The sequence below is a fragment of the Glycine soja genome, chromosome 16, assembly GCF_004193775.1.
Source record: "Glycine soja cultivar W05 chromosome 16, ASM419377v2, whole genome shotgun sequence".
NCBI lineage: Eukaryota > Viridiplantae > Streptophyta > Magnoliopsida > Fabales > Fabaceae > Glycine > Glycine soja.
The window spans coordinates 9,931,690-9,955,059 of NC_041017.1; the positions used below are offsets into that span (position 1 = coordinate 9,931,690).

The following is a 23,370-nucleotide window of genomic DNA, read 5'->3' on the forward strand; positions in this document are numbered from 1 at the left end:
TTATCATCTCTAAAAGAGAGAAATTCCTCTAGGATCTTCAATTTGTATCATCCACTTTAAAGGAGAGAAATCTTTTTGTTCATCTCAGAAAGTCAGTTGTAATCAAGAGATTGATTGTCTCTTGGATTGTGAGAATTGTAATCAAGAGACGGGTTATCTCTTGGAGAATCTTGAACACAAGGGTGAGGATCCCAAGGTGTGTTCAAAGTCTATAAAAGATCTACAAAGATAGTGGAAAATCTCAAGTGGGTTGCTTGAGAACTGAACGTAGGCACGAGAAGTAGCCGAACCAGTATAAATCGAGTTTGCATTTCTCTCTTCCCTTATCTCATTTATTTTATTGCAATCAATTTTGTCTTACACGTATATAGAACATCGATTAAATTGATTGTTACTTCTTCTTCTGCATTCTGAGCCTATCATTTAAAAGGGGGTTAAAGTTCGCTAGTGGGAAAATTTTAAAACATAATTCACCCCCCTTCTGCATTCTGAGCCTATCATTTAAAAGAGGCCACTTGTCCAACAAGTGTTATCAGAGCAGGATTATTGTTTAAAGTTTAAAAACTTCAAGAATAATTATGGCTTCATCTAACTTTCCATTTCTTGAGGGAAATTCTATTAATAAGCCTCTTGTTTTCAATGGCGAGGATTGTCATTATTGGAAAACCCAAATGCAGATCTTTATAGAAGCCATATATTTAAATATATGGGAAGCCATTGAAATTGGTCCCTTGATTCCTACAATTTCAGTGGGAAATGAAACTATAAAAAAATTAGAGAAGAATAGGATGATGATGAAAGAAGAAGGGTTAAATACAATTTAAAGGCAAAAAATATAAACACTTCTTCATTAAGCATGGATGAATATTTTAGAGTCTTAAATTGAAAAAATGCAAAAGAAATGTGGGATACATTACAAGTAACTTGTTAATCGGTGAAAACGACTAACTTTTGTGTATAAAACTTGTATAAATTGTATCAAACTCTCTCAATTTATGATTATTTTGTAATGTTATAAGTATTTTCTGTTAAGTATAGGTAATAAATGCTTAGTATTTTCATTTTGTATGTTTAATAATCATTTTCTCTCAATTTCAGGTTAATTAGGCAGGCTTTGGAAAAGGCTGTTTTCACTTTCTCACTAAGCCAATCTCTTGGCTTAGTGAGCATCCGCTAAGCACAACACTCCTGGGCTAAGCGCGAGGAAGAATCCAGAAGAATATGAGTTGTACAGGTTCGCTAAGTGCACTGTTTGAGTTCATCCGCTAACCGAGAAAGGCACGCTAAGCCAAAAATCACTAACGTGCGCTAAGCGGTCCATACGCGCGCTAAGTGCACGAGCATGAACAAGGCCACCTATTTAAGCCTGAAATCAAATTTTGTGAAGGGAGTTTGGACTGGGATTCAGAGCTTTGCATGTCTAGGGTTTCTAGAGAGAGAAATGTCCAAGTTCCAGAGAGTTTTGAGAGATTTTGTTGTGTGAAGATCTATAGAGACCAGAGCTTGAAGCAAGAGCCGGTTTGAGAGCTTGAGATGAGTTTGTGAGTGATTGTGAGATTCTAGAGGTGAAGGAGACATCCTCACCACTTGTATTTTTTCAATCTTTCATCTTGTTCTTCTCTTTGTTGTTAAGAAGGCTTCCTGGTATGGAAAGCTAAATCCTTTGTTGGATCTTCCCTGTAGGTACCTGATGTAAATATATTTCTATCTATTTAATGATGTTTTGTGTGTTCTTTGTGCTATCTGCTTTTCATTCCAGTATGCCTTTACCTTGATCACGTAGATACATGCTTTGTTAGGGTCATTCAACAGTGGAAACTGGTCTAACTCTAAAGTCCTTGATAGTGTTGGGCTGAGTTGTCGTGCTTTCACGAGGAATCGGGGTGCGATAAGTTAGTTGAGTATGTGTGTCTTAATGCGGTCCTGGTTGAGTTTAGTCTTACAAGAGGAATATGTGGATGATGCTTGATCAGGATTAGGCTAAACTATCATGAGGAATCGGGGTTTAGTATCTCAGGAGACACCATAAGAACACATGAGCATTGTTAGATAGAGAATATCTTTTTAGCATCAAGCACCTATTAGGATGACCAACGTGTTCTCTACTTGTTTTTACACATCATTTCTCTCGCGTGATTTTCTTTCTTTTTGATAGTTTATACACTTGTTCATATTCACACTTACTTTTACACACTAGACGCCTATTTGCTGAAATAGCTTACCAAATAACACAAGTTCCCCGAGTGTTCGATACTCGGTTCTTACCGTTTTATACTACTTGTGTGATCCGGTGCACTTGCCGGAAGCTGAACATAACCCATGAAGGCACAACTAATGTCAAGAGATCTAGAATAAACACTCTCACACATGAATATGAACTGTTTAGAATGAATCAAAATGAGACCATACAAGATATGGAAAAGAGATTTACACATATAGTTAATCATCTTGTATCATAGGGAAACATATTTCCTAATGAAGATCTCATTAACAAAGTGCTGAGATGTTTAAGTAGACAATGACAACCAAAAGTAACAGCAATTGCAGAATCAAGAGATCTTATTAACATGTCTCTTGAAACTCTTTTTGGAAAGCTTCAGGAACATGAAATGGAACTTATGAGACTCCATCAACATGAAGAGAATGACAAAAATAATAAAGGAACTGCACTCAGAGCCTCATCATCTTGTATTCAATTTGTATCATCCACTCTAAGTGGGTTGCTTGAGGACTAGATGTAGGCACGGGAAGTAGCCGAACCAGTATAAATCGAGTTTGCATTTTCTCTCTTACCTTATCTCATTTATTTTATTGCAATCAATTTTGTCTTGCACATTTAAAGAACATCGATTAAATTGATTGTTGTTTCTTCTTCTGCATTCTGAGCCTATCATTTAAAAGGGGGTTAAAGTTTGTTAGTGGAAAATTTTTAAAACTTAATTCACCCCCTCTTAAGTTATTGAGGCCACTTGTCCAACACTTTAGACCCAAATAGTTGATTATGTACTAATGATAATTGATTAAATGTGAATTAATCTCAATCCTAAGATACAAAGCCTCGATATAGTCAATTATATCAACATATAGTTGATTATTATGATGCAAAATTGAAACTTAAGAGATTTTATAAGCTAAGTTACGAAAGTTTCAATTCTGTTTAACTAACTTTCATGGATTAATGCTATGTCAATCAATTAAGCATGTTGAAATACATATCCTAGTCTAGGATGCATGGATACAAGATTTTCACATACAATTAAGCATTAAATCAATAACAAAAGATTCTAATAGAATACTAGCATTCATTATTACAACTCATCAGCATAATATAAATGGCCTCATATCATCTTCAATATCTTTATGTTTACATTAAAACCATACACAATTTCAAAAGGAGATAATTTATTAGTAGCGTGCACAACCATACTATAAGCAAATTCAACAAGAGGTAAATATTCTTCCCATGTTTTGATGTTCGTTTTTATGGTCGACCAAAGCATGGTTGAAAGGATCTTATTAACCACCTCGATTTACCTATCTATTTGTGGGTTACAAGTGGTAGAGAAGAGAAGATTTGTTCTAAGTTTCCCTCTACTAGGTCCTCCAAAAATGACTTAAAAACTTGGAGTCACAATCCGAAACTATGCTCATGGGCATCCCATGAAGCCTTACCACTTCTTTGAAGAACAAGTCTGGCATATGAAGGGCATCATCTACCTTGCCACAAGGGATGAAATAGGTCATTTTAGAGAATCTATCAACAACCACAAAAATGGAGTCCCTTCTCTTCTTAATGTGAGGCAACCCTAACACAAAATTCATAGACAACTCATTCCAAGGGGAGTATAGAGTCCATGAGGCATTACCTTAGGTTTGACTCTTTTACAAACAATGCATCTCTCACAAAGTTTATGAGCATCATGATTTATGCTAAGCCAATAAAAATGCTCATGCAACATATCTAAAGTCTTTTGTACCCTAAAATGCCCCATTAACTCTCCCTTGTGAGTTTCCTTAATCAATAATTCACACAAAGAGCTCTTAGGCACACACAAACATTTTCCTCTAAATAAGTAACCATCTTGCCTAAAGAACCCTCCATGTGCCATATTCTCACATGCAACATACATTTTAGAGAAGTTGCCATCATGCACATAGAATTCCTTGATGTATTCAAAAGCATGCATATTAGTCTCAAGAGTAGCTAATAAAGTATGCCTTCTAGAAAGTGCATGAACCATTGCATTTACCTTTCCTTGCTTGTGTTTGATCACATAAGGAAACTATTCAAGGTATTATACCCACTTGGCATGCCTTTTATTGAGTTTACCTTTCCTTTTCAAGTACTTAGTGATTCATGATCACTATAAATAACAAATTCCTTAGCAAGAGGTAATGTTGCCCTTTCAAGCAAATCAACTTTGAAAAGATACAATTATAATTCAACTAAATAACACATCCACTGAAGCCTAAATTTAAAAATATAAGTATTAGTATGATTCATGGCTTTGATTTGGACTAGTAAATGAGCTTGCATATAACTGCTAGTGCATTAGTTGTTTTGTTGGTAACAACTCAACCAAAATAGTATCATAGAAAGTGATCAATAGTTGTGCCAATGTCCTCTTTAAAGTACATCTTACCTATTCAACTTGTTATCACAAACATGATTAATTACTACAAAAGAAAGAAGCGCCCCACCCATGAAGTGTCCTAAATACTCTAAGGATTTTGCAAGCAACTAACTCTTGCTTAACCCCCATGGCCCCCAAAAAAGTAGATTGGTACCTTTTTTTATATCAACAAGTAGATTGGTAACCTTGAACTAGTTCTAACCTACAAAACACTAGTTCTCACAAAACCAAATACAATAAGGTAGTTGTCTCCCACTTAGAAAGCCATATCAAACTCAATTTGACAACACACAAAAAAAATATATGCAATAGGAAACATCCATTTATACACACCAACAAGAACTTCAACACAAAAGAGGCAAGCAAGACAAACAAGTTTAGACGATAACTCATATGTTTTTAATTTTGAGATTATGGTAAATGACTAGATATTAACAATAAAAAAAGTTGTTTGAGAATATACCATTGAACATCAATGTTGTTTATCAATTACATAAACTTTTCCCTTACCTGGAGAGCAATAATAATTTATACCTCTAATGGAAGCTACAACAACCAATTATACAAAGCTACTCATAAAGAATAAGAATGCCTCTACAACCTGAATGCACATCCACTGCTTGATTTATTAGTATGGAAGAGCTTGGTTGATCAAAATTCCATTCTTCTCATGGATATTATGATAGTTTGTACTTTAATGACCATGAGATATATGATCAATTTCCTTGAGTAGGCTTGATGGGTTACTTATCAACAACCATGCTATTCAATCCATATGGTAGTCAAGATACACCTGCATAACAAGATTGTTGTAAGGTCAAATAAGACAAAGAGGTAAAAACATCATAGTAATCCATTTTATCATCATATTGATATTGTAAAATAAGTCAAATGCTAAACAAATAAATTGCTAACCATTGGGTTTGACTTAACCACGATTTTCAATAGGGTTGTAATGGCTTGGAGGCATGAGTTGGGTTTCAATTTATAAGATCAATTGGAATAAGGAGTTATTCACCTAATTGATTCATAAGTTGCATATGAATGCAATTGGAAAAGAGTTTCCTACCTAATTAACTAAGGTTTGGGTGATTAGTCAAAGTTGACTCAAGATGAATTATATATGGATCTTGGTCCACTAGAAAATCTTTCAATGAGATTTTTTGAGTCAATATTGAGGATTATTGATTTGAGTAAAATAATGGAAGCATATTTAACAGAAGTCCTTGTTAAATATGTTTTAAATCGTGATACTAAAATCTGCATATTTAAATGTTTTAAAATAACCATGAATGCAAAAACATTATCATTTTGATTGATCCATGAGAAGGACAAGTTATCTTGAAATAACTTTCTAGATTGGTATAAAAACTTGAAGATTATCCTCAAACAAGTATGTAAGCTATACATGCTCAATGAGAAAACCCCTATGCCACATGTGGCTAATCCATCATAGTTTGACAAAGATGCTTATCAGAAGCACTTAGACGGCATCATTGATATTTGATATCTCATGCTTGCTACCATGAGCTTAAAGTTGCAAAAATAACACGAGTTCATGGAGTTATATGATATGACTATGCCCCTCAAGATGCTCTATCCAGAGCAAGCAAGTCATGAGAGATACCTAGAAGAGAGCAAGGAGAAGAATGGAAGTAAGACTCCTCTTCAAGCAGTCATGTTATTGATGTCAATTTGTCATTTTGGTATTGGAGCACATGTACTTGTGATAAAGTACTAATGTAGCTCCATGTGGAGCTTGTAGGCCTTGGATCTTCTTCATCAATGGAGTCCTTTGCTTCTTTAATTTTAATGGCAACAGAATGAAGAAGAAGAAGAGTTAAGAGGAGACACTACTTCAAGGAGAAGATGAGTCTAGAAGAAGCTCACCACCATAGGAAGCCATGGATAAGAGCTTGAAGGTAGGAGAAGATGAATGGAGGGAGAGAGAGAGAAGGAGCACAAAATTTTGTGCCTCAAGAGATGTATGAACTTTGAAGTTTAATTCTTAAATGATCAAAGTTTAAAAAATGCACACACATGACCTCTATTTATAGCCTAAACGTCACACAAAATTGGAGGAAAATTTGAATTTCTATTCAAATTTCACTTGAATTTGAAATTGAATTTGTAGAGCCAAAATTTCACTAATTATGATTAGTGAATTTCAGTTATGATTCAGCCCACTAATCCAAGATTATCCACTAAGTGTGCTTAGCTATCATGAGGCATGTAAAGCATGAAGGACATGCACAAAGTGTGACTATATGATGTGGTAATGAGAAATTACAAAACTACCCCTAATACATGTGAAATTACAAATATTCACTTAATGCATGTGAAATTACAAAACTACCCCTAATACAAAAACTAGTCTAGGTGCCCTAAAATACAAGGGCTAAAAAAATCCTACATTTCTAGGGTACCTTACGTACATTATGGAACCCTAAATACAAGGATAAAAAATAATGAAATCCTAATCTAATATGTACAAAGATAAGTGGATCCAACCTTGTCCCATGGGCTCAAAAATCTACCCTGAGGTTCATGAGAACCCTAGGGTCTTCTTCAACAGCTCTAGCCCAATCCTCTTGGAACTTCTTACTCATGGCTCTGGTAACTGGTCCCTTCCTAGGGTGGATTGCATCAAATACAAAACAATATTTAATTCATAAACAAAGATGATAAGGGAAGTTTGCACATGCTAGTTCAAAATTGAGACCTTTATTGTTGTGCAAAACAAATAAGAGAGAGCTAGCATGCACAACCAAAGAAATAGACAAGAATATAATCTTTAATATGTCAAACACAAATCCATAAGAACCCAACCATGACTATGAATCTCTTTACGAAGTAATACCAACATAAAAAAATAAACATAAAAAGAAAAGGCAGCAAAACATTGATGGTAGAAAGTTCAAGGATTTGAAAAGAATTGGATGAAATAGGGACTCGAAATATGGGTGGTGATATAGTAGGAATATAAAAAAATCAATACCTTTCAATTTACTTTCAAAGGGCACATCAAATAATCAAAACCAAAGTATCCTAAACAATAGAACAATACCAAGGAATCCTAAACAAAGAACAATACCCCATAGACCGCGAATCCCAATTGGAAAATTGGTTCAATAAAAATTATAAAAAATTCAATACATGAAAATTGCAAAAGCAGTTCCACAAACTCACTAATTTGGTTCAATGAAAATTAGAGAAATTTCAATCTTCCAAAATGACAAAGATTGAAATAAAAATCAAAATCAACAAAGACCTTTTAGTTAATCTCATAATGCATGGATAGGTTACAAATCACAATAATAGAGGAGATTGAAATAGTAGTGGATTCCACAACGAAAGCCATGCTAGAGCCAATGAATGTAACAAGCATGTTCTTGTAGGAGAAGCAACAATAAGAGTTTGTGCTAACAATGATTTAGTCGTGTCAAACCAGCAACACCACCACTATGACTTTGAACTAAAACCAAGTCCTTCGACCACCACCGCGATGTTGTCCTTGTGTCAGTTCACAAATCAACTAGTAAGTCTTCGTCTTTAACTTTGGGTGTAACCTCTTCATCTCCCTTGTGCTCCCTTCACCATTAGATATTTTCCCAATTTTGAGTTTTCTTGTCATAGATATGGATTTTTTCAAATCAATGGTGAATGCAAAGGAGAGGCTTTAAGAGAGAGTTGAACAAAAGCCATCCCCCAACCCTAAATGAAAGGGGCAATTTTGGATTATCAAAAAATAAAATTTTATTATTTATTATTAAATAATTTTAATGGAACCTGATGTCATCTAGGACAAAAGGGCTTAAAGTAATGTTAAAGGGAAAGAATATAGGATGTAATTAAAGCAAAAAACAATACAAGTCTTTGTAATTTACTTAAAAGAAGAAGAAGAAGGCCTGCATGGACACAAACCTAAAAGTGACGTGTTAGACACAACCAATAAAAATTAAAATACATTATATCAATATATTGAATTAAATTTAAATAAAGAAATAATAAAGTTTTTTTAAGCACCGAAATCCTTTCTTCTCACCGCAACAACCGGCTTCTTCCTCCTGGTCGGTGAAGACATTTTGATAATAACGGAAGGGTCGTTAGCGATTAAGGAATAACAGGGAACGACGATCAATGGTCAAAGTCAAATACCGCGCCTTCTCGCGCTGCTTTTGCATCATTTGTGTCAACCGCGCCTTCTCGCACTGCTTTTGCATCATTTGTGTCAACCGCGCGCCACTTAAGTAGTCGTGTCACGTACTCCACTCACTTATTTCTCTTACAAAACCATAATAAAAGCACCTAATCAAACACTGTTGCGTATTTCAACCTGATCCATTAACACAAGATAGATTTTTAAAGAAGACACGTCACCCAGTTTACAAAGGAGTGAGGTGTGCGGTGTGGGCTACGACAACCTAATAGCAGAACACGGTGGGAAGAAGTGGTGAGAGGAGGAAAAAGAAAGGGTCCAATGGTTAAAAAACGAATAATCTCAAAAAAATAATTAATGTGTTGGCAGTTTTTTTCATTGGTTGTGTCTAACATATCACTTTTAGTTTTAGGTTTGTGTCCACAGAAGCCTTCCTTCAAACCAATGGTTACACCTATGGGGGATAAAAAGGTAATTAAACTTATAACAATTATGTGCCCAACCCGAGTGGGTCAACGACAACTTCCCCAACACGTTGTGTTACTCTCTTCGTCTTCGTCGTTTTCATACCCCTTCTCCCTTCAAACCCTGGGAAAATTCTCGAACAATGCCCCTTCTCCCTCCGTAACTCACCAATCCATCCATAAATACACACACAAACATTTTCATTCAACATTTTTTTATTATTTCTTTGTATCGGTCTAATATCCACACATTTCCACATTAAATAAATACACACACATTTTAGTTTTTTCATGTACCCATTCGCGTGCGATAGAATTTTCTAGAGCGAGAGATTTCGGCGTAATGGGTCCAAACGCGGCGGCGGCGAAACAAGCGGAGAAACTCCGAATTGACGGCAACACTTACTTCAAAAAAGACCGTTTCGGTGCCGCCATCGACGCTTACACCGAGGTATTACTCTTCTCGTTCCCTTTATCGTTACCGTTACCGAGAAATTGAGTGATTAATTAACCCTTTGTTTTTTTTTTCTCTGTATGTTTTTTGTTTGGGTTTGAAGGCGATTACGCTGTGCCCTAATGTTCCGGTTTATTGGACGAATCGCGCGCTGTGCCATCTCAAGCGCAAGTATGTAATGTGTGAGCGTTTAATTCTGCAGTTCTTTGTTTTGTTTATGGTATTAATTTGATTTATTGTGGTTGCATTTGTGTGCAATTTTCCGGAAATTTAGTGGTTGTGGTGCGATTCAGAATGCTTTTTAAATGTGTTTGGTTTGGTTGTAGTGATTGGGAGAGAGTAGAGGAAGATTCTCGGAAGGCAATTCAGTTGGACAGCAATTCAGTTAAGGTTTTTGTGACCAATCTCCTAGTGATTTTGTAGTTCCTGCTGTCGTATATGCGATCGCTAATAATTTAGCTTCTATGGTTGGTTTGAGTATAGGCTCATTGTGACCAATCTCCTTGTGATATTGTAGTTCCTTTTGTTGTATACGCATTGGCTAATAAGTTAGCTTCTATGATTGGTTTTGAGTATAGGCTCATTTGATGGTTTAAGATGTGGGATTTTCTTTTGAATTGAGTGTGCTGCACGTTTAGTTGTGTGACTGTGTCTTCACCTTGGGATAGATGTACTTGTGCTTGGTGGTTTGTGGCTTGCAAAACTTCATGACGGCCATAGATTCTTGAAATATGATGTAAGAAGCCTGGATTCTTAAAAAATGGCTAAGATTGGTGCCGGACTCATATTTGATAGCAATACATGTGTGGTAATATTGTCCATATTTTTGAACTTTTATTGATTGATGCAATTGGGATATGACTTTGATACTTTGATAGCAATATGCGCACGATAGTATTTTCCATTTCCTTTTTTTTCCTGAACTTTTATTGATCGGTGCTGTAAAATAGAAGAAACTGAGGGATATTTGGTCTAAAAACTGTGTTAGGGTACACAGTGAATGCATGGTTATATAGGATAATTACATCAGTTATACATAAATAGAGGATATTCTACTTTCTCTAAATCAAAGATAATATCCCTATAAACTGTAATTAATACTAGAATCAGAATATTAATTCTGATTTTCAACATTCCCCCTCTAGCTGAAGCTTACTAAGAGCATCTCCAACGTGGGTGCTTCATGAGTTGATTAATAATGTGATGCTTAAGTGAGTTGTTTATATAAGCAACAGTTCCTTAATTCATTCTTACCAATTAAAGAACCATTTTTCAATTACAAAATTTAATGTGGCTCAAGTTAAGCACTCACTCTAGCAACTTTAGCATTGGAGTAAATTTTTGTGTAGAGTTTTTAAATCTATGTGGCATAGTAGGGCTCACAAATAACAGAATCAACTCATTTAAGCAATCATGCATTGTAGATGCTCTAAGCAATCAACTTGTTACAAGAAAATTTATTCCCACTAATAAATAAAAAACATAACAAAATCAGGGATCTTGGTGAAATCCGGGAATATTGCTAGGAAGAGAGAGCTGGAATACCCATCAGCATAAAAAAATCCAAAGCAAGTTCCAATCTTCTTAACACCAAGATTTGAAAGCTTTAAACGAAGCGTGGAGACCCAAAGTTATTCAAATTGAAGAGACGAAATTGTTATAAATAGCCAGGGAAGTGAGAGAAGTCACTGAAAAACACGCCGGAAAGGAACAATGTCAGAATAGGCAACCGAAAAGTTCTTTCTCGGAAAATAAGCGGCAAGCTGAAGGTGGTGGCCGGAAAACACATTGAAAAAGTCCGCTGCAGAATAGGCGATTGAAGTTCTTCGCCTGAAAATGAACGGCAAGTAGGAGGCGGCGGCAAACCATTGGCTAAAACTCTCACAGGAACTCAAAGCAGCCATGAGAGTGCAGCAAAAAGGACAAACAAACAGTATCTGCAACAAAAGAAAGAAGCTGGAAAAATGAATGGGTTACAAAAGAGAGACCATGTCGAAAGAGGTCGGAATGGCCTGAAACTGCAGGGGTAGGTGCAAGAGGAAGGGACGTCGAGGGAGGTGGAAGTATGCCGACAAAGGTACTGTCAGGCATTGGAGAACAGTGACATGCGGCTGTTGTTTGGCTGGCAAAGAGAGAGCGTGCGCAGGAGTGTCGCTGGACCGTTCATGACACCGTGACCACCATCGTATAGATTGGTGGATGGTGATGCTGATGGTGGGGTCACCGACCGAAGTGGTGATCGGAGCAGCGGTGGTTGGCAGAAAAAGAAACACTGGAAAACAGAGAAAAAGGTCGCTGGAACAGGGGACGAGATAAGGGGCTACTAGTAGAAGGGTCCACTGGAATGCGGAAAAAGGAAAAAGGTCGCGGGTATAGAGAAGCTGGGAGAAATGTGAAAGAAGTTGCTAGAAAAGGAGATAGGGTTTATCGGAAGAGGGTAGCGAGCAAAAGGGCTCATCAAGGACCCACTGTCCTTGGTGAGGGATGGTTTTTCCTTATTCCTTCAACCTAGCTCTAGATACCATGTAAAATTGAAGAAAATAAAGGGAAATAAAGTGAATACTTTTGTTAGAGTACACAACAAATGTTTGGTTATATAGGATAATTACATTAATTATACATAAATAGAGGATATTTTGTTTTCTCTAAATCAAAGATGATATTCCTATAAACTGTAATTAATACTAGAATCAGAATATTAATTCTGATTTTCAACAGGTGCATCTGGGACATGACTTTGGTAGTTTGTTAATTTGAATGCCTTTTCCTTTATATCTTTAAATCTATAGCAATGTTGTTAATGGCGGATGGCGGTTCATGGCGGAAAGTCAAAAATCCGCCATAAAAATATGGCGGATGGCGTAGCGGAAAATGGCGGATGTCATGGCGGACACAAAAAAAAAAAAAAAACATATATATAAACTCATTGAAATTGAAAAAAACAAAGGATTGCATTCAAATAAACTAAAAAAGTTTCATGAGTTCATACAATAATCAAGTACCAACACCAAATAAACTCATTAAAGAGTTCAAAATAAGAAAATGATAAAAACATAATGCAAAGTGCAAAGTGAAGGTTGAGGCTCTAATCATCTTCTCCAATCCCAACATAATCATCTTCGTTGTTATCATATGGTAATGGAGCATCTCCCTCTCCCTCTTCCCCATCAGACGCCTCAAAATTGACCATGATTTCTTCTTCTTCAGATTCAACATCAATATTCTCCTCAACATCTAGATCCTCATCATTTTCTTGGACTGCTTTTTGCTTCCTTGATGAAGATCCAACAACCATTGCCTGTTTTTTAGAAGTTTGGGCAGCAGCAACACTTGTTTTTTGCTTTTTCCGCCTAGTATACATCCTACACTCTCCAACCCCCGAAGCCTGATACACAGTTGCCCAATTTAGAGCATCATCATCTTCAAATACCAAATCATTTCCAGCATCATTATCATCATCTTGATCCATCTCTCCCACGAGCCATTCATTGCATACATCAATATCATTAAGAGAAATTGGATCAATTTCATCTCATGCATTATATCTTTGCTTCAATTGTTGGTTGTATTTGACAAACACCAAATCATGCAACCTCTTGTGCTCAAGCCTATTTCTTTTTTTGGAATGAATCTACAACATAACAAATAAATGTTGATTTCAATCTCAAATATACTCCAAATATAACTTGATCATCAAAATTAAATAAAATTAAAAAGTATAGTTAGAGTTTTGTCACAATTACTTGCTCAAACACACTCCAATTTCTTTCACATCCTGAAGCACTGCAAGTCAAACTCAAAATCTTAATAGCCAGCTTCTGCAAATTTGGAGTTTGTGACCCAAACATTCGCCACCAATATGCTGCAATACCAATTACCAACCAAGAGCATAACTTAGAATTCTGAATTCTAACACTAATACATAAAAAAAATAGTATGATAAAAGTTTCTTACTAGGAGAATGGGTTTTCCTTTGAGCCATTGCAAAGTCGGAACCAAAGTGGTCAGCACCAATCTTGTAAAGATGCAACTCGGTTAGAATTTTCTGTTGCACATCAAATTGTGGAATCAACTTCTTAATGCACTCAAACAAACCATTGGTGACCTCAAAATCAAACTCTAAGTCAGTGTTGTCATAAAAGAACTCTGGATTTAAGAAGTGGGCAGCTGCATGCAATGGCCTATGAAGCTGACAATTCCATCTTTTATCAATGATTTCAAACACATCTTTGTACTTGCTTTCATTGTTGTTGAAAGACTTCATAATTGTTTCTTTTGCCTTGTCCATTGCTTCATAAATATAGCCCATGGCTGGTTTCCTTTCACCATCCACAAGACGAAGCACTTTCACAAGTGGAGCCATGACTTTAAGAGTGTAAACCACACTATTCCAAAAAGAAGGCATGAGCACTACCTTTGCAGCTTCTTTTCCCTTAGGCTCCTTAGATAGCTTGTTCAAGGTCCATTCATCAGAAGTAAACATTTTTCTAATATTGGCTTTCTCTTTGTGAAGCCTTTCCAAGGTTAGATAAGAAGTGACAAATCTAGTAATAGCATGTCTCACCAATTCCCTCTTGTTTGTAAAATTTCTCAACAAACTTAAGGTACTAGAATGGGCATAGATAAACCCAACTAGATTAATTGCCCTTCTAATGGTCTTCCTTATCAAGGGAAGCTTCCCAATATCTTCAAGCATCAAATCAATACAATGAGCTGCACAAGGAGTCCAATAAATATGTTTCCTTTTCTCCTCCAACAACTTACCCGCTAAAACATAGTTGCTCCCATTATCGGTTACAACTTGAACAACATTCTCTTCTCCAACTTCCTCCACAATGGCATCAAGCAACTCAAAAAGCTTTTCATCTGTCTTCACAAAATCAGAGCCATCAACAGACTTCAAAAACATGGTACCAGCTTGAGAGTTAATCAAAAAATTAATGATGCATCTTTGTTTCCGATCAGTCCATGCATCGGACATAATAGTACAACCATACTTGACCCATTGCTCCCTATGGCCTTTCATCAAATTTTCAGTATATTCAACTTCCTTCTTCAAGAGTGGAACTCTGATGTCATGATAGCTAGGAATGGGCAAATGTGGCCCATATTGACCAATGGCTGCAACCATGTTCTCAAAGCTTTTCAATTTAATGAGGTTGAATGACAAACCTGCTTGGTACCAAAAGCGAGCAATATGTTGATGCACCTTCAATACTTCATTCTTATCCATTGACTCTCTTATGTTCATTTGCCTCAGCATCTCCATTTTTCTCCGATTGATTGCATTTTCTGGATTCTTACAGAATTTGTCCATTGGTCCTTTTTTAGTCCCACACTTTGTCTTTGCACTTGCAGCAGCATTACAAGAGTCCGCAAACTCATCTTCTTCACTTCCATCACATCCAATCGGTTCACCAAATTCAAAATCTCTTATATTTGCCATATTACCACTGCCAGAAGTACTGTAAGTGGTCCCACTTTTTTTTGTAGCCATATATTCCTTCAACTCTTCGATTACATTTGGGGGAGTTTTCTTGCAAGCTGCAACGTTGCCCGACTTCCCAATCAGGTGTTGTTTGGCTCGGGTTATTCCTCCCTTAGTGATTTTTCCACAAAAATTACAAACAATGGTGTTTGTATCTCCTTCCACTAGTGAATGGCAATATTTCCAGCCTGGGTCTGCCTTATTTTTCCTCGTTGCACTTGCAGTAGCAGCATCGGATGATGGTTCAGCCATTTAAAAGAGGTCTGAACAGAAAAAAAAAAATTGTGGTGTCAAATACGAAAAAAAAAAAAAACAGACTGTTGACAGTAAAAAGGGGTGTCAAATAGCAAAAGGAAAAAAAAAAGCTGTAGACAGAAAAATGGGGTGTCAAACAGCAAAAAGCCCAAAAAAAATTAAAAAAAAAAAGAAGCAGACCGCGTCTTCTTCTTCTTCGTTCGTCTTCTTCCTGTCTTCTTCTTCTTCGTGCGTTGCCGGGGTCTTCTTCTTCGCTCGTCGCCGCCGTTCGTGCGTGCTGCAGGGGGTGGTGTCGCGGCGGCGGCTGGGTGGTGTCGCGGCGGCTGGGTGGTGTCGCGGCTGCAGGTAGGCTGTTGGGTGGTGTCGTCGCGGCTGCAGGTAGGCTCGTCACGGCGGTTCTCGTGCGTGCGGCTGGGTAAGCTGTAGAAGTCGCGTGCGGTTCGTTCGTGGGTAGGCTGAAGGCAGGTAAGGATGAAGTTTTTTATTTAAAGAATAGCCGGGTAGGGTTGGGTCGGGTCGGCCCAACTCCTACCGCGGACAAAAACCCACGAAATCCGCCATTTCCGCCATTTCCGCCACCCCGCCACGACCGCCATGGCTATGGCGGCCGCCATGGCGCCGCCATCCCAAACCCGCAACGCCACCGCTATTCGGTGGCGTTTTTTCGAAATTCCGCCACGGAAAACCGCCATGGCGCCGCCATGGCCGCCATTTAACAACACTGATCTATAGTAAATGTTAGACAATTATATAGGCTTCTTTTGAATAGATGTATTTGTTCTTGGTGATCCATGGTGTATAAAACTTCATGATGGCCATAGATTCTTGAAATGTGAACTATGAAGCTCAGATACTAAGAAAATGGCAAAGATCAGTGCCAGACGCATGTTTGATACCAATATGAGCATGACAGTGTTTTCCTTGTTTTTTTTTAACTTTTATTGATCAATGCGTTTGGGATATGAGATTGATACTATGAATTCCGTTTCATCTCTATCCTTAAAGCTAGTAAAAGGTAGACAGTTTTATAGAGTCCAGGCTTCTTTTGATAGGATTAGTGACACCTTTTTATTGACATTAGTTGGGAAAAATGTAATTTTTTGTAACATCTCCATAGGAGAAATGATTTTGTTCTGATACGGGCAAGAGAAAGAAAGTTATATAACTAGGGATTTTTGTTATGATTTTTTTTGTGATTATCATCCTCTGATGTCATTATGTTTTATTGAGAAATTATCAATGTCTTTGTACAGATATATTGTGCATTTATATAAAATATGTTTATTTAATTTATGGTAATGTATTTAGGCTGTATATAATATCTTGAATTTTTAAGAATTTCCCGACTCTGTATCTATGTTGCATTGTACTTAACTTATTAGTTATTGACCAAGAGGTAGCTTAGTTGGTTGAGCAGGTTGCATGAGTTGCTAACTTCATTGTATCTGTCTTTGATTCCTACGGATAAAAAAACTTTATTTAGTATTGGGACTTCAGTAGTTCTCTGTGAAAACATTGACATGATACATATTGCATTTCTAACTGTGGGGATAGATTCATACCACTCAAATCCTTTAATTTCAAATCTTTTCCATGCTACCCAAAATTTAAGCAATTTCCTTGGGTGGATTGGCCTTGTCAATTCCAATTCTACTATTCCACATTTCCTATTACTTCTCAAAGTGAAACCTGCATGTCTTGTGATAGTTGCTTATTGCAATAGGATCTAGTCCATTCAGAAAGGCTTTTTTAGGAAATCTGAATCTGAAGTGATCCTTTTTCAGTGGTTGGATTGTGTAAAACAATTGCTAGATTTTGTAACTCAAGGATTAATTATGTGCTTGGTAGAGGTAAAAAATCAATGAAGTCAGGGCGCCAGTTTAAATGACAACTTTGTTTCACTAATACCTATTTGTATTAGATGTGAAATAGTTTGAGAAAAAAATAATAGATAATTTGGAAGGATAGAAGTAGAAGAGAGATAGTTAAGCTTTTTATATTAATTAATTATTAAACTAAACTATTTACTATATTATTTTTCTTAATATAAAAGAATTTATTTATTCTACAAATAATTTGATTTTTAAGGAAATTAAAGCCAAAAAAAGAAAATTAACTTCCACCCCCCACTTTCTCCCTTATTTAGGGGGAAGCTTTTTTTCCCCCTCCCTTTTTCCCTTTCTCTTTCTCAAACAAAAAGTAGAAATTTGGAATTTTCATCCTTTCTCCCTCCCTTCTGTTTCCATTAAATCAAACGGTAACTTGCTGTTTTGGGGTAAAATTGTATAACGTGTCATGCTTTTCATGTGATATGTAAGATGCTCTAAACCAATTTTTTATTTATTTTATATTAGTGATGCAACGATGTTGAGTTGTGTTTCTAAACTGTTTAAAGAAACACTCGAAAGAAAAGAATAAATCTGAATTGTTTTAATAGCAGTGTTATTAAAAAGCGGCCATGGCGGAATGGCGTCGCGGAATTTTGGAAAAACGCCACCAAATAGCGATGGCGTTGCGGGTTGCTTATGGCGGCGTTATGGCGGCCAGTCATGGCGGTCATGGCGGAATCGCGTGAATGGTGGAATAGCGGATTTTTTATTTTAAAAAACGTGCGCGACAGGGTTGGGCTGACTCGAGCCAACCATACCCGAGTTTCTCCTCTTCAGCGGCGCGACCAGCAGCAGTCTCCAGCGCGACGAACGACGGCGTAAGCGTCGGCAATGCACACGACAACCGCAGACGACGTTCTCTAGCGCGACGGCAGCAGACCAGCAGACGACGCACGCGAGAGACCGACGAACGGCGCACGCGAGAGACCGGCGAACGACGCATGACGCACGCGACCGTCACACGTGACCGTCGCATGACACACGACGACGGCAGTGTTCTGGTGCGTTTCATTTTTTTTGTTTTGTCCATGGCAGACTGGCCTCTCAAACAAAGAAGGAAGAAAGTCTTGTAGGCATTTGAGAATTGTCTGCTTTCTTTTTTCTTGAGGGCGTTTTCTTTTTTCTGTTTGACGCCCGTTTTTGATGAGGGTAGTTTTTTTTTCCTTTTTCTATTTGACACCCTTTTTTATTTTTGACACCCGTTTTTTGTTTTTTTTTGTAATCCATTGTTTTTTTAATTTTTTATTTATATTTATACGTATATTTTTATTATTTTTTTGTCCGCCATTTTCCGCTACGCCATCCGTCATATTTTTATGACGGATTTTTGACTTTTCGCCATGAACCACCATCCGCCATTAACAACATTGTTTGATATAGAAATTACATATGATATTTATAAACTTCACCTCACCCAATTAATCAAATAAAAGAGAATAAATAATAAATAATACTATTATACAAATCAAATCACTTCACTTCACATCACATCACAAAATCTGCTTTATTCTAAGAAAGAAAAATCAAACTAATTATAAGAATAAATCTTCAGCTTAATTACAAGAATAAAATAAAACAAATTTTTAGGATTACATTTCAAGGATCCCCCTCAAGCTGGTGAATGGATGTCTATCATTCACAATTTTAAAGTTCGGTCATAAAAGTGCTCTGTCTAAAGTCCCTTGATGAATATAGGCTAAGCTCTAATTGGAAAATGACCATGTGAACCTTCTGGCAGTGGTTTCAGTTTATCAGGGGTGCAAAGAAAAAAAATGTAGGCTATTGCTAAGTGGCTATAATGAAGGTAGCCTATGAATGTGACAGATGCTGCAATGAAGGCAGCAAAAAAAGGGCAGAATGAAGGTGCCATGCCAAATGTTGCTATCAAGACAGCAGAGAAGGGACACACTGAAGGTGCCAAATGCTGTAATTAAGGAGCACAAAACATGAAAGTGCCAAATGTTGCAATAAATGCAACAAAAAAAAGCGGCACATCGAACAAAAAGTCAGAAATCGAGGCAGCAGCCAGACAACAGTCAACAGGTGAATCTTTTGAAAGAAAAATTCAAAGATCAAAGGTAAAAACAAAACAACAAGAGATGAACAGTAGAAAATGTTTGTTAACAGATAAAAATAGATCAGCAGTGTACATTAATTTACGAGAGGCAGAAATTCAAGTAAATCTCCAAATTTTAGGGAACTTGGCAGCGAAGTAGTGACAGGATAGGTCACGGATGGTACCACTCTGATACCATGTTTAAAGAAAGACTTGAAAGAAAAGACCTGAATTGTATTTTTAACTTGTATTTACAGCGAGATTGCAAATAGTATTTATAGACTGTATCTCACCTAATTAAGGAAATAGAAGGGAATAAATAAACATTAAACAAATCGAATCAAATTGAATCATATCACGTCAAATCTGCCCATTCTAAGAATGAAAACCAGCCAAATTATAGGAATAAATCTTCAGCCTAGATATTAAATTTTCTTAATTACATTTCAGCATAAGCTATAGTTATCAATCCTGAATAGTGGCGTGGAGTGGCCAACACTAAGATTTCTCTAGCAGGATGACTGTTATAGTAAATACTATATGGTTACAAATCAAGTAATGTATTATAAATGCTGAAAAATAAAAATAAAAAATCATAAAATGAGAGACATATTCATAATTAATAAACACACTAGGCAATAACAACAAAAACTCTATTAAGTTCAAGCTTCTTAGTAGATGATGCCATGAGCCCATGATTGAGAAGGCATAAAGGATGGTCAATGAAATTAAAAAACAAGACAAAATCAGAACAGTGCACAAAGGATGGTCAATGAAAAGTGGTTGAGCACTTAAATAGATAAAGGTGGAACAAAAAAAATAATGTCCAACTGAGCTGGAGGAAGGGCATGGACACTTCTTTTACGATTCTACTCAAAAAGACATTCGTTGGAACAGTCGTCTTTTTTGGTGGGGAAATGGGCTAGCTAGTATTCAAGTGTACTGACTGTGTATCAGTACCTGGCATGAATGTGTTTGATAAAATGGAGTGTGTATATCTGTGTGTGCAGGCATGTGTGTGTTCACATCATTAGTTTTAGGTAAACTCTTGAAGCAGTTTCTTATTAACTTTCATCCTGGGATATTTACTGTGTATTGGTTTGTGGTAGAGCTGTATAGAATTCTTAAAACCAGTGTCTTGGTGGAAGTTGTTGGCAGCTACATTTTATATCTGATATTTGTTGCATATGGATCATTTATTATTTTCATTGTTAATCTATGTTCTTTGTGTTGATTGTCTTTTTTTCCAGCTGAATTTTCTTTTTGTATACATTTCAGGCCCACTATATGTTGGGGCTTGCATTGCTACAGAGACAAGAATCTGCCAAGGGAATCAAAGAATTGGAGAAGGTTTGTTGACATTGAAGACCTTTTTGGTTTGTTTCTTGCACATTTATTAATTTGTTATATTGTATCTGCTGCAAGAAACCGTTTAGTGCTTAATTGCTTGTTAGTAAGATTGAATCCTGCTGTTGAAGTGTTTAACTTGTACAATGTTTTGTTGCATACTTTGTGTTTGCGACTTAGTGAATTTAAGAACTTCATACAGTTGAGAAATGTCACAGCACAACCCAAAAATAAGCAATAACTAGTCACATTTCATGTTTTACCCTGAGATTTGTTGTGGTTTATTTATTCTACAAATTATGACTTATATTTTATTAGTTGTCTTTTTGAGTGAAGGTTAGTTTAGTTTAGGTTTCTTAAAACGATATTGCTTCTCCCTTCATTCTTTATAACTGTTACCATACCATTGTATGTAACTGCCCTTCAGTTAGCTCACGGTGACATATCTATAACAATCGTATGTGATATATGAAAGTGGTGGTTGGTTTGATGGAGATTAGTGATTATCATATTTTCAAGTTTTGAGATTTCAATCTTTTGGGGTGAGTCTTGAAGAATATATACATGCATATCAAATGTTACTACGTAAGGCACACAGTATGCATTGCAAGTCATGGCTCAAAGTTATATTGTTGATTAGAAGTAAAAAAACAAAAGAAAAATAGAAGACTATTTACCTGACTGAGATTTTCACTTTATTGAAAATGACTAACAAGGCAGATCGTCTAATAACATTGTTCTACCTTCCGAGCTGATGATCTTTTCTGAGATATTAACAGTGATTTTATCCTTTTTTTTTTTAATTTCATTTCAAATGTCTGATGATTCTCCTATTGTTTGTGATCATAATAAGGCTTTGGATCTTGGAAGAGGTGCCAATCCCAAGGGCTATATGGTAGAAGAAATATGGCAAGAGCTTGCAAAGGCAAAATACCTTGAGTGGGAGCGATCATCGTCCAAACGATCATGGGAATTGCAGAGCTTGAAGTATGTTTTTCTGGTGATTGTCAGACCTATTATCCGAGGGTCCTTTAGCAATGATTGCAGTTCTGTTGTCCTTATCATATTTGTTATTACCTAATGCATGATTTGTTTTAAGTTTGCCTGCTATCTATTATTTTTTGTCCAGTGATTATTATTTATAGTGTCCTGTGTCAAGTGTCGTCATAAAATGTGTTAAATGTCTCAGAGAAGCTTGTGAGTCGGCTTTGAAGGAAAAACATTTTCTTGATTACTCCCAAATGGAAGGATTTGTGGATGACGCTACTACTTCCCATTCAGAACAATTAGAGGCTTTAGAAAGAGTCTTCAATACAGCTGCAGAAGCTGACATACCTACTGAGGTGTGCATATGGCTTCTTTTTTTTAAATTCTATCTTCATCAAATCTTTTTTAGTGGTGCCCGGGAGATTACCATCTTATTAATCACACAGATTGGGTTGTTGAGTTTATAGGTGCCAGATTATTTGTGCTGTAGAATCACACTCGACATTTTTCATGATCCTGTTATCACTCCAAGTGGACTTACATATGAGAGAGCTGTGATTCTTGAACATCTTCAGAAGGTAACCTGATTTGCATGTTTCATCTTCTTTATTGAATGTTTTCCACTTCAATGAAGTCAATGTGCAATAATTCAACTTCTTAAACAGGTTGGTAAATTCGACCCAATCACACGAGAACCCCTTGATCCATCACAGTTAGTGCCAAACTTGGCCATTAAGGAAGCGGTGGAGGCATTCTTGGACAAACATGGATGGGCCTACAAGATAGATTAACGAAAGATCACCTTGCAAATTAACAATGTCTTGGTAGGTTTGTCTGTTGAGCAATGCAGCAGGATGTTGTGTTCTGCAAGTGTGGCCAAAGTTGTTTGCTTTAATTGTTAATTATGTATGCAGTTTCCTTGGGGGCCTGACTTTTGAACATCTTATTATGAAGTATATATATGCATGGTTGACTGTCATACATTGTGTAAATATAGTAGTAAACATACCAATGCCTGATGAGACTGTTTCATTTGTCTCATAAAATCAAAATTATTTAACCCATCATAAGATTTTTTTGGCATTTTTGTAAGTTTAAAGTATTTCATACTTTTCCCTAAAAACAAAATTACTTCATACATGGAAGATAAATTTATTTTACTTACTGCACTATATAAATACGTTCTTTTCATTTATGTATTTATATTTCTTATTTCACAGTCTTTACATTCGAAGATTGCATTTCAGGTTAAAGCAAAATTTATTGAATGTTACATTTCAGGTTAAAGCAAAATTTATTGAATGTTAACCAGGAACAAAGGCATGAAATTGCAACCCAACTTTGGTTGTCTCTAAGCCGGTCACAGTAGTTGAGAAAAATTAAAATGTTTTAATAGAAACAATGTGATTATTGAGGAGCATGTTAATTAAGACTAGCATCATTGTGTTGTCAGTGAAAACAAATCGATGTATCAGCTAAAAGCTTCAACACGATTCCAAAATAATGTTTAAGCGATTGACGTTAGAAAATGAGATCTGCTTCCTAACAATGGAATTCCCAAGTCACTCAAAAAAGGACTTAGTGTAGGTGAAGTAGTTCATCAAGAAACTAACTCAAAAACGATAAAGGGGCTTGAA

At 36.4% G+C, this 23,370-nt stretch overlaps 2 protein-coding genes across 3 annotated transcripts in view; one reads left to right on the forward strand and one right to left on the reverse strand.

The window, feature by feature from the left end:
* The first annotated feature begins 9,242 nt into the window (after positions 1-9,242).
* The window catches only part of LOC114390404 (E3 ubiquitin-protein ligase CHIP-like), a 43,339-nt gene continuing 29,211 nt past the window's right edge, over positions 9,243-23,370 (forward strand). Inside the window, exons 1-8 of one of the 2 annotated variants that reach the window (XM_028351131.1) lie at positions 9,266-9,708; positions 9,815-9,882; positions 10,038-10,101; positions 20,678-20,749; positions 21,600-21,733; positions 21,936-22,089; positions 22,201-22,311; positions 22,399-22,800. In XM_028351131.1, the coding sequence (XP_028206932.1) occupies positions 9,601-9,708; positions 9,815-9,882; positions 10,038-10,101; positions 20,678-20,749; positions 21,600-21,733; positions 21,936-22,089; positions 22,201-22,311; positions 22,399-22,524 (837 nt within the window). In that variant the 5' untranslated portion in view covers positions 9,266-9,600 and the 3' untranslated portion in view covers positions 22,525-22,800. Of the gene's footprint in view, positions 9,709-9,814; positions 9,883-10,037; positions 10,102-20,677; positions 20,750-21,599; positions 21,734-21,935; positions 22,090-22,200; positions 22,312-22,398; positions 22,801-23,370 lie in introns of those variants that run through there. The other variant, XM_028351132.1, reaches the window with a different exon arrangement.
* On the reverse strand, positions 12,724-16,926 carry LOC114390403. Its single transcript, XM_028351130.1, has 3 exons — positions 13,666-16,926; positions 13,455-13,573; positions 12,724-13,342 (listed from the first exon to the last, which is right to left on the reverse strand). Exons 1-3 carry the CDS (start codon positions 15,449-15,451, stop codon positions 13,244-13,246), a joined length of 2,004 nt encoding a protein of 667 aa, XP_028206931.1. The 5' UTR covers positions 15,452-16,926; the 3' UTR covers positions 12,724-13,243.